The sequence below is a fragment of the Pieris rapae genome, chromosome 11 (genome assembly GCF_905147795.1).
Source record: "Pieris rapae chromosome 11, ilPieRapa1.1, whole genome shotgun sequence".
NCBI lineage: Eukaryota > Metazoa > Arthropoda > Insecta > Lepidoptera > Pieridae > Pieris > Pieris rapae.
Genome location: NC_059519.1, coordinates 9,767,887 through 9,780,467, shown reverse-complemented (window position 1 = coordinate 9,780,467; position 12,581 = coordinate 9,767,887). Strand labels below are relative to the sequence as shown.

The 12,581-nt window shown below is 34.4% G+C and overlaps 1 protein-coding gene across 5 annotated transcripts in view; it reads right to left on the bottom strand.

The window, feature by feature from the left end:
* Window positions 1–12,581, bottom strand: part of LOC111001315 (homeobox protein homothorax) — a 216,801-nt gene that overhangs the window by 171,245 nt on the left and 32,975 nt on the right. For all 5 annotated transcript variants that reach the window (XM_022271183.2, XM_022271191.2, XM_022271204.2 and 2 more), the window contains exons 5-6: window positions 9,090–9,140; window positions 3,507–3,674 (exon numbers count right to left, since the gene is read on the bottom strand). In XM_022271183.2, coding sequence (XP_022126875.1) covers window positions 3,507–3,674; window positions 9,090–9,140 — 219 coding nt within the window. The remainder of the gene's footprint in view (window positions 1–3,506; window positions 3,675–9,089; window positions 9,141–12,581) is intronic.

Here is a 12,581-nt window from a genome sequence, read left to right as displayed (position 1 = left end):
ATTTATTGCAAACCTCAACAGAATTAGCCCGTAAAAGCGGTAATAACAAATATTTCTAATAAAGGAAATAATTAGAGGCAGCGCCATGACAATAAATTACACGGCATTTACGATTAATTTATTAATAGAATTATTTGCGATTCTCAGGAGTCGTAAATAGTGCTCGGTGTGGCCAGCGTTGTCGTAAAATTTGTTTCAGCGAGATTGGCGAGAGGGCGGCCAATGGCGGCTCGTTCGAAATTTAAAAGCGCTTTATGAGCGGGCGGCGTCTTCGTTTTGCCGCCAAAATGGATTTTGTTGATGCAGTCTAAATTCGGTTTGCACAGCCATTTAAACGTATATAAAACAATGCGTTTTATGTGTTGCCATTGGACAAACATTTCAATGATTTACTTGTGTATTTACAGGAGTTTATTGGACTGCAATCTTGGATTTCGGAAAAATGGCGACTTACATTTCACAGATTTAATTAAAGAAATTTATGAATCAATATGTAAAGTTGGCGAGAAATACTACGTAATAATGCAGTCAGGCCAGACGGACTGACAATCTAATGTATGCGTGCGCGCAGGTACGACTGCGCAACTGTACATAACCAATGAGATTTTGTAATCCTTTTGTTTATTAGATATTTTCATTAAAAGCAAAACAGTATGAATACTTAGAAAGATGTACTTTATGCACATGAGTTTTCCGTGTTTAATTTCATAGTTACTAAAAGGGACATAATTTAATATGGTTTCATTTGTAATCTTACCATTACCATTGCAAGGGATAAATTCCCTCGTTCCTGGATAATGGGGAAACATAACTGGTAACCCTGGAGTATTGTCGACACTGTGACGAATCCGTGACGAATTGCGCTCTATCCGGGATCAAATCCCGTCTTTGTCCCCTTATTTTTATTATTTTTTATTACCCCAATGCCCTTAAATTATTCATTGTGTGTACTGCGTTCTTTTGTAAAAATTGCGGGACATTTTTCCCTATTTTTTGTATCTATGTTTTGTTTGTGAACGAAACTACACAGATAAAGAAACATCGTAGTTGACAGTTTTTTTCTTTAAAAGAATATAGCGGCTTAATTCAAATAATAATAAAAACCGTCAAAAGACAGATAAGTTACAACCCATAATTCCTTTTAAAGCTAGAACCTCTTTGCTAATTAAAATAAGAACCTCAATTAGTCTATTACTGTCACTCTCGAATTTCCCGCCATTCCCAAAATATTCGAACCAATTATCGTGACCCCTACTTTCTCAGCATGCATCGCAATCGGCATCCATCAAACGTCAATGGCAGACTATAAAAAATAAATAAAATATCAGATTGTCGCACGAAAACCGCTCTTGAAAAGAATCCACGAGACAGTCCTTATTCGCACTACTGGTTTTTGAAATAATGATCATGTTGTTGTGTTGAATGTACATCTCCACTATCTTGCTGCCTTCCTAGTACCACCAGCTTTATCGTGGTCTCAACACTAAAATTATTATTATCATCGGAAGTTCCTATTTAATACTTATAGCAAATGATACCTAAAGTATTTGATGCCTAAAGTATTTGATACCTATAGTACACTTACTATCAAATTTATTAAGTACTTGATACTATTGCGATTAAGGTATTGAACCGAAACCCCTATTCAATTCTCTTGACACAACTATTGTCAGTCTTTTCTATAACCTATTTTCCCAAGTTTCCCGCAGTGCGTTCACGTCGCGGAAAGCCGCAAAAGATAATCGCGTAGGGGGTTGTAAAGAAACAATTTTCCAACGCTCGCCGTCGGGGGAGCTTATCCCCGGTACATGATAAAAATACAATATTTCCCTTAAATATTCCCTTTAAAACACGCCGCTTTGAAACAGTTAACAATGTTATTTTGGACCTATTGATTTTCCTGGATTTTTCCTCTTGGGAAATTTGATTTTAAATTATTATATGATATACTTGATCGACAAGACTGTCTCCATCTGTTTTAATGCATTACTTAGTAGAAAGCAGATAAATTGTCTCTGGTTGTAAAGTATAGTTTAAATCAATAGATTGGTATGGTAGTGATTAGTGCCAAATGAGTTCTGTTATAAATAAAATCCAAAGATATTTCAAACAGAACATTTTATTGTTTAATCCGTTCAGAAAAATAAAAAATTATAATCACATTGACATACAAGATGGACGTACACCAAATAGCAATATACAATACGAGTTAATATTTAATTGAGAAAATTCAGAACATCTACCGCGTTAAAATCTAAAACCTAACTTAGACAATCAACTACATGTAAAACTCATATACATATAAAATACTCCCGAACCAACCAGATTAAGAACTGTATAAGTTATGGCTGTTAACAAACTGACAAAATTATATAACACAAACAAAACAATCAGTCTCAACGCCCAAAAATATCTTAGCATTAAACAAAACGCGACTCCAACCAATCCTGTCACTTGCCATCTGTCAAATGTCATCCGTCATCGCACAGAACCGCCACAGAATTGGTCGGCGATTGATTTCCAACTGTTCCAACAGGCTTTGCAATGTACAAAAATACAGCAAATAATTTTAATAGCTCTCATCGCGAAACCTAAGTGTATATCATTGAAGCGCCTACTTCTAACACATACATACAATTATATAATATCCAATTATGATTGTCGGTCGTGTTCACTGTCAGCGGCGATAGATCGCTCACTGGCGTAAATGGCGATCGAATCATAACGGACCTAATTTTACACCTAGCGTATACCAAGTACGTATAACCATTGAACTAACTAGAACTCTATTTTTATAGTGCTTCTTCGTTAGTAACGCAAATTATTAACTATTTACGTATATTTCTAGCCAAGAGGATTAGCAGCTACCACCTTTAAAACAATGACAATAATTTAAAATTCCTAATTAAAACTTTTTTTCACTTAGGCAAGTTAAAGTGTTTTACGTATACTTCGTTTTCAAATAGTTCTCCAAATATCCTAATTTAAACTAAGCTCAGTTATAGTCGCTAGAAGAGTTAACGGCTCCCGATAAGAAGAGATAAGATTATTCACTAAGTTATTAGTATAAACATACATTCAACGTTACACGTAGTTTTAAGTTAAATCGTATACAATGCAGCGCAAAATAAGTACCGACGGCGCAACGTCGATGGACTTCATCGGTCAAAAACGTCAGACGATCGCACCCAAAACACCCCTTCACTGTCAATTATTTTGAATTATGAATAAAACTTTACAGCGTCAAAGGGTTGGCCAATTGCAAAAACGAAGATTTTTAACTTAAACTAGCGGAAATTCCTTAGGCTTCATGGGAAGCCCTCAGAAGGTCCGTATACAAGCGAGGGAGGCGTTAAAAACTAAAATGCGAGCACCCCTCTATAGACTTCGTTTTTGCAATGGCCAAACTAAGAACAGGGGTGCACGAGATAACTCGTTGTCGAGTTGGGTGCTAGCTGGGGATCGCGCCTCTGAATGAGATGGGTTTTGCTATAGGGGGTACTCACGACGTCGGGGGTGGAGGCTCCATCGTGGCTGGAGTCGGGGGCCGACCGCTCGCCGTTCGCGTCCGGGGGGCGCGCGCTCTCCCGCTCGTCGATCACCAGGTCGATGGGCATCTTGCCCTTCAGACAGCTGATGTAGCGGTGGCAGAAGTTGTCGCAAAGCTCGTGCACCTGCAGAAATGCATTGGTTAGCGAGCTGTTCACCTGGATTGCTGGACTTGCATTGCAAGATTGCTTGAACATTACTGATACCATGGATCAGTACACATGTAAATAGCTCCGGGGTTTGAATCCTAGAAAAACCGTATGGCTATGATATGTATATATTGCAGGATTACTTAAGCTATTTATTAATCGTAATCAGCGTAAATGTCTAGACACTTCTTTCATTTTTAAATCTTAAATCCCCTGTATAAAGCTCATTTTAAAATGAATGCTGTTAATTGAACAGTACATAGAGAGCAGTAGCATATAACACTACCAAACAGCCTTATTTTGGGTCTATTAAGTTCAAGAAATATGTTTAGATATGCATTGCAATAATATGTTCTATACTAATATGTTTTATTCCATAACTAATAGGTTAACATAATTAAAGCTAATTTAACAAGACTGTTTTTTTAAATAAAACTGAATAACATTCATTTGGTCACTGTTATAAAGATATTTCTAGTAGTTCTAGTATCTCCCATTTCATATTCGTAACCTGCGAACTGTAGTACCTACATTTGTACAGGAGATAAAAACACTGCTCATTCTACACTGTGCCCAAAGTTCAGCGACTCCAGTTGAACGCACGAACATCGAAATACGACCTTTAAACTAATGTTAGTATACAATGCTACAAAAACACAACAATAGAAACAAAGAGAATACATTTGGAACCGTGGACCAACTGTCGTTTGCGTACTGTAGTAAAAACTTTACTGTGAAATAAATACAAAAATATTTCTCCATACATTAAAATACTGAATTATTGTACAATTTTCGAAACCAATTCGGCTTATTCCTGCAAAAAGAGGGTACTTACATTCGGTTCGGTTTCTCTCACATAAAAATAAAAATTGGAAAACGAATGATTTTTAATTATTTTAATGGAATCAATAGATGAATTTGTATGGAATAGATATTTTTTAATTGATAGTTAGATATACGTATGGTGTTCCGTTTTAAAGAAATAAAAAAGATAGAAATGCACAACATCGCCTATCAATCTATAGAGCCCCCATAAAATCCGACCCCCAATCTTCTTTCCATAATTAACTTAGAAATTAACATATTACAAAAACAATTTAGCGACGTAATGTAATAAACAGCAGGTGTCTGAAGGACCTTAGCGGATTTGAAAATAGAACAACGCCGGAAGCGGAAACAGTGCAACCGTTGACAGCTAATTATGTTCGTCTTCCTAATCGACAGCTTTTTCTAATTTACAGGAATATACTAAAATAGTTATAAAAAAGCGTTTGAATTTGTTATAACTGTGAGTGTGTGTGTGTTTCCTCTTTAATTCATGAATCAACTTTGATGAATCTTGTAAAGTCATTTAGTTCACCAAACAAACATGGGAAGACCGGGGAGAAATGGATGGAGCTAAGAACAAATCCTAATGGATAGTCAAGCAGGAGACCTTTATCAAAAGGGGTCCTGCAGAACACGAGTGGAAATAATAACTAACGTAGATTAAGAGTATAATAACAAAACTAACACCACTTTGGTATTTATTTTTAAAGTTGCTTTTTTATTATTAGTCTTTTTAACCAACGTTCGTTTAAATAGGTATAAAAAACCGCCCCAAAAGGTATGAACAAAATGACTATATTTATTAATAATCTGTAAATTCCCACTTAAGAATTAAAAGTGAACTTTGAATAAAATTCGAATAATCCACGTCGAACGTTCATTGGAACAAGTTTGTCATCGTAACTCTTTCGATATCCAAATGCGGATCAGCGTCCCATGAAAATTGTAAACAACATAACTACCATTCACCACACGCAATAATAGCCTTTAAACATAAATTCTAAGTGTCATTATCGCATAAAAACATATGATGATGAGACGGTATGGTGTTGATGTCTTTAATGAGGTATTACGACATTCTCGGTCCCAATTCCCGAATCCGAGGCGATTATCGTTACTAACATCAAAACTTTAAATTTAGAACGCCAAGATTATGGCTTCACAATTTAAACGTCGAAGTTTGATTTCGATGAAACAGATACGAGGCTTTTGGACACTGAATACCTAAACCAATTCGCAATACGCTGCGAGCTGTTGTTATTTTTGGTAGAGTACTTAAAAACACATCCTTGTACGTTTGGCAAGTGTAAAAACAAATTAATCAGTATCGTCCGGTACATTTATAAAGGTATGCGGGAATTATTTTTAAAGTTTTGAGGGCTGTCAGTGCGCCAAGGCGTGGGCGCTATATCTGTGCCACGGTCGATGTGCGATTAAAAGGGTTTTTTGTAATACCTACCCACTTCCCGCACTAATGCGGCTTACCTAGGGCTGCCATGGCCGACGTTTTTAAACATTAACTCTACGATAGTTTTCTGTTTATGATCACACGTCTTATTATCTACTAAAGGAACAATACTGCTTACTACAAAATTATACTTAATACAATAAGGCTTTATTATTATTTACAAATCAAAGTACACATAAATTTCATTTAACACCTATTAAGTATTACTGCTATAAAAAATATTTATTCAATGAAACACCTATTACTATTTTCTAGCTTCGCGCCAACCCTGAATTTGCGGCCAGTGGGTGTGACTAGCGCAAATTGGAACTTTTTTTATTAAAATAACAAGTTTTGATTTCATAGAATATTTTGACATCCGTAAATTGTTCCATATATTTTGGTACCTTACAACATTCATCATATTACATTTATTTTAGCGTATGATTTAATTAATATTCATGTTTTCCGTTACTAAATCAACCGTGAAATGTTATGTGACAGATATATTTTTATTCCGACGTTGATTTGACTATAAATAATAAACACGTTCTTAATTTGACGCGAATAGAATCTATGGTTTCATTGCGGAAATTGTCGTTTTAAAATTGGAACTCAAGAAATACGAATTCCATAGCCACATTTTAAATTATACGTAAAGTATAGGAATATATTAAAGTATTAATACTTTTATTTACCGGCACTCAAAGGTATTCGTCCGACATTTCGATGGGCTAAGATTCTTTTCATCGGTTTGAATAAAAACCGGTCGAGATTTAAATTGAGCTGATTCGCACTTGTTTTTTTCCTACTGACCGAGTTTATACAAACTAATATATTATCTCAAAGTTTATATGTACTCTGTTTACGCGCCACTTTGGTATCTACGTATCATTACAATACCCAAACATACTATTACTAATGTTTATCCTTCCGTATAAGCAATATGTGTAAACAGAAATTATTATTTTTTTTAATATTCAAAAAGGAACTAAAAGCATTACGTCAAACATTTGACGTTGACAATGTACCAAGCAGATGTTTTTATTTTTTATCCGCAAAGTCATTAAAACCACACAAATCGTTAATAAAACAATAAAAATTCCATGTGACTAAACGTATGTTGGTATGGTTATAAAAGTTATAGTTGCGTCATAAAGAGGGTCCCAGGTTCGAGGCCCGTAAACTAACAAATCTGACCTACATCGTAAATCACTTAGCCACGTTACAGATAACGTTTACGACTTAGTAACATAAAAAGGGCTAGGTTTTAATGAGTGCCTGTAAACGGAACAGAACAAGGTGTTTAATAAAGATATATAGAATTCTTAAATTAGTGTTTTAAACTTTTTCTTTAAATAATAAAAATGTAGCAGGCCTGTAAGACAACGCTATTTAAAAAAATTGAATTCGCCGATTTGAGTAGTGGAAAACTGGCCATTTATAAAAAAATAAATATGTATAAATGATCGTTTAAAAGAGATAGACAAAATGAATACATAAAGTAATTTGGGTACATACGTATAGACCAATCAGGTCGGCTGTGACAGGACCGCCGCCGGCCATGTTTTAAATTTCGAATTTCGAACATAAATCAAAAACGTTATTGGATATTATAATATAGGATAATTCTTTTTAAGTGTATGAATGATAAGTGAGTTTTTGTACCTCTTCCTATATTAACAATTTAAATGATTTAGGTATTTATCGATGTGGTATTTTTTACATCGGTATGATCACGTATTGTTTGACCTTTGGTTATTCCAATTACAATAGGTTTTAGATATATTCGATCTGAATATGTATTTAAATTATATATAAATCGAAAGATAGTATGTTTTAGATTCTTAGACATATTAAAATTCGTACTTAACGATATAAGAGTCGCGGCCGTAGGTAATAATTAAAGCCTTTATACCTGTTTTAATTGTTAATATCAAAAACAGTTTTTTGTTGAAATCCCATACGTCGCTTTACATCTCGTCTTAAGTTTTTTGTACAAAGAAAAAAATACCGTTAGATTCATTTCCGTTTCATTAAACATTTCGAGCTCTTTGTGATATTAATGTGTTGGATAAAACGTAATTTCAAACTTGTTCTTTATTTGAAACTCTATTCTCTTTTTAAAGTATAATTCTTAATTCAAATTTAAATAATTTATTGAGTTCGCCGTCTTTCGAGGTTATTAACATTAAAATCTATCAGAAACTGACGCAAGTGTCATTAACAGTAGTTTTTTTTGGACAACAATAAGTTTTTTATCATTATAAGGACCTCCTTCAAAATAAAAAATCTGTTGATAGACTACACATACAATAGTTTCTTGTTTAAATTTTAAAAACCATGGGTTATAGATATACCTATAGTCGTTCGGAAACGGTAATATTAGTAGAAAAAGTATACAATGCGGTATAACGAGTGTAACCCAATCTGAATCTGGCTGGAGGGCGAGATAAAAGCCATTAAAAAATAAAGCCGCGTTCCAAATTCAAAATATATCGAGCGCGGGAGTTTGAATCGTATGCATGTATGAACCGTTGTGGTAAAGAAATTGGTATAATGATCATAAGTGAATAAGTCCTAATTATCTGTTCAAACAATAGATGGCGCTTATTGAAATCACGGGATACAAAGTATTGTGACGTAATAATTTTTAATTATCACATTTCGTAAATTAATTCGATGGGTTAATCCCAAGATTGTATTAATTAAAAATTTAAAATAAAATTAACATGGACATGCGAAAAGTTTGATTGATCTTACGCACCGTTACAACACAGCGCGGACAGGTTTGCAATTGATATGGGAAATATTATATTATGATTGCTAAACTACATTTTATTATTAAAATTGACAGTAAAAAGTAAAATAAATATTAAAAAGGCAGTAGCTATATTTAGTATTTGACAGATTCCTAAAAATGGAATGAGACTAGAATCGTATTCCATTTTTGAAAACCGATATTCCATATCAAAAAGAACTAATTCAAAATTTCAAATTCCGAACGGGTCATCGATATGTTATCTCGATTCGATCGATGCGAGTATAATCGAATATTGTCAGGTGATCAAAACTGGTTCCATAATGTATTCCCTCGTTATATAAAAGACACTTACTTTTTCTAATTCTAAGAGGTGAAACCGTAGGACTTGTATAGCTTGCACCATCTGTGGACAAAAAAAAAACATGTTAGAACGAACATTTCAAAACATTATAACGATTTTTTTAATTAAAGTTACATCTCATGTAGACAAGGTACGGGCGAAAGACTAAAGCCTGCCCTTTAGGGCGAAATTAATAGCCATTATCTATTAAGAAATTAGAAAAACTCTTTAATTAGGCATAAAGTACCCACGCTATCTTTCGTCGTGAGTATGGATGTCTTAATTTTCATTTTTAAAGATTTGTGGTTTGCACATACATTTGCATTGTTTTTTTTATAATAAGAATAAACGGACAACTCACTGATGTTAAGTGATACCGCCGCCCATGAGCACTTATTGCTAGAGGACTCGTCTTGGTTTAATTGGTTTTCTTAAAGGACCCTAAGTCGAATTGGTCGGGAAATATTAAGCACTAGCTGGTTCCACATTATGGTAGTGTGCGGAAAGACGAACGTCATGGTGATACGATCCGTATTTTTATCTTTTTAAACTAGCGTTCCCTTCATATCTGTCCTGATATTAGCGCATTCAAACAACTAAAACACTTTGATAACTCCATTTCTAAGAATCCCTTTCGATAAATCAACTTGATAGACGAGCGATGCATTTTTAATATAATTGATTTGTGTGTGATTATTTGGACGTGTCTTGAGTGAATAATGTTATTTATGTGTGACTACGTTCAATTTACGATTCCGTTTTGGGGCATTGGACATGAAGTTATGCCTCAAAATTAAGGCTGAAATAATAACTACTTAAAAAATATCGTTTTGGTGGACGATCCCTTAGACGAAATAAGATTCTTTATAACGAATTGTAACACCTGAGGTCATAGATAACATAACGTTTATTACCAACGAAACACACACAGAAACACACAAAATAATATAATAGGTAATGCGTGTGTGCTGTGGTAGTGATTGGCCTTAGCTCAGCATTATGCTGAGGAGCAGAGTGTTCCACAGCTCTGGTGATATCTGTACCTAAGTCGTAGGTTCGATCCCTGGCTGTGCACCAATGGAGTATCTATGCGTATTTAACATTCGCTCTTACGTTAAAAACATCGTGATTGAACCGGCTTGCTTCGATCCAAAACGTCGTCGTATATCAGACACAAACTGATCACCTACTTTACTAGCTTGACAATTATGACACAGATACAAAAACGAGGCCTTGACTGAAAGCGATATTTTTATATGAGTTTAGTGTTATTTTTTACTCTATCTAGAAAAGCCTTTTCGAGGACTTTCTATTGTCTAATAGAAAAATAGGGAAGTCTGTTTTATTAAGGCTAGATAAATATTGGATTAAAGACAATTGATTAAATATCGTGTGGTCGATCTTATTGACGTAAAAATGCAAACGATGAAAATTTAGTTTTCAACTTAAAATGGCTTTTAGAAGGCCAATAATGTTTTATAAGAGATTTATTTATAAAAACACTTTTAGAGTGTTTTAATTGACGTGCAATTAGTTACTAATTTCAAACACCCATTTAGCATGACATATTGCTGTAAACGAAGAAAAAGTCAACCCAGAAACCTAAAAAGTCAAGTGACAGTAAACATGGGGTCTGCTGTTTGTTCTCTATGCTACTGGTCATAAAGTTGTTATCTTTTTATCTGTAGAGGAATTATCGGCCAAGGTGTTGGGAAAATAAACCTAATGGAAGGATACTTATATGTTTTTAATTTCCATCTTATATATAAATTCTAGGCTATAAGCTATGGCATATATTCCTGTGTTCATAGTTATTGGAGTAACTATAGTGCTGCTACAACCGACCCAGAAAATATTTTAAAGACACCACCACCAAGTGGAACCAGCTGCCCACTGAAATATTTCTAAACCAATTCAACCAAAGTTGAGTATCCATATAGAAAAAAGCATATCCATTCCTAAAACACGACAAGACGAGCCCCTCTATCATTAAGTGACCATGGCGGGCGGTATCACTTAACGTCAAGTAAGCCTGTTTGAACCCTGTCTTATAAAAATCTCCTTGACCGAGCTAACCACTGATAGTCCGGCCCGAAGGACCAAGACGTTGTAAATATCCTAAGCGGTGGGATAATCTGTGTTTTTAAAACGTGTTACAATAATGTCAATGCCCTGATTCTACATCGGTATCTGTGTATTGAATTAGAAATGATTCTCATTTCGGAGTCCAAGATACTTTTTGGGAAGTGAGTTATAAAGCTGATGAGTTTGCTTGAAAGCAATAACATCAGTACTACTGTTGCATCTACCATTGTTTTAAGAGAGGAAAACAATAGTAGTATACATTAAATATGTTTTAAAGATATCTCCCTAATTATTCAGTTTTGTTGACTCAGGCTAAACCCTATCTGATGGTGTTAAACGACTCAAAATGCAGCAGGAGCAAACACAGATGTGACGTGTGCAAACAACTTCACTGCGTTTGGGGACCTATAGTGACCATACAATCTTATTTTATGGGATAATTAGTCGTCCCTGTATACATAAACTTAAGTTTAAATACAACATAAGGTTATGTTGCTCCGTTTACTGATTATGATAAACAGGGTGTGGCAATTAAAACTTAGAATTATCGATTTATCAACGAGGGCATCAAGAAAGCAGGGTTCATTTAACAATATTTTGAATTATTTTTGTACACATAATAATGTTACCTATGTGTATAAGATTTATAAATAGATTTTTTTATGTAACAGGATGCAAATGGTCAGGCTCCATGTGAAGTTGCAATCACATTGTCAGGAAGCTCGCAAGTACGGTGCCGGCCTTTTAAGATTTCATCTTTTAAGTAGGTGAAATTAATTCACATTGCATCCAACATATGAAGCCTAGATTGACGGTATTTAATATTTTAAATATCTTTTCTTATTATGAAATAGTTGTCACTCTACACCCATAACTAATCTGTGGTGGCACAATAAACACTGTGGGTTTTAAGTTTGAACTTCTCAAAAACAAACTATTGATCTTTGACAAACAGAATACTATACCACGATAATGATAAACGTATGTTTTTTCATTTGATTAGTCAAAATTTTATTTTGCAAATTTTAAAAGGTCGTTTTGTATAGAACAGGGGCTAGACAGGCTCAATGCGAGTGCGTTGCCGTCCTAATAAGAATTGTTCCGGGAATACTTACTACTTACTAAGTAAACGATACACTAACAATATATTGAGTACAGGTTTGACTGTGCTATAAACAAAAAAATATTCCCCAGGACTCGAATTTAGAGCTCATAGTGATAAATAGAGACTGTAATAATAATAGTGTTAATTAAACACATTCTTAAAAAAATGCGTTTATCCGAAAGAAATATATAGTTAAAATAGCTATTGCTGTATGAATGACACATTGCAAGCGGGGTATGACCAAATGTCAGCTGGGCCTTGGGACAATAGCCCCAGGGTATTTGCAGGCTTAATGAGACAACCTTGAAAAAGGC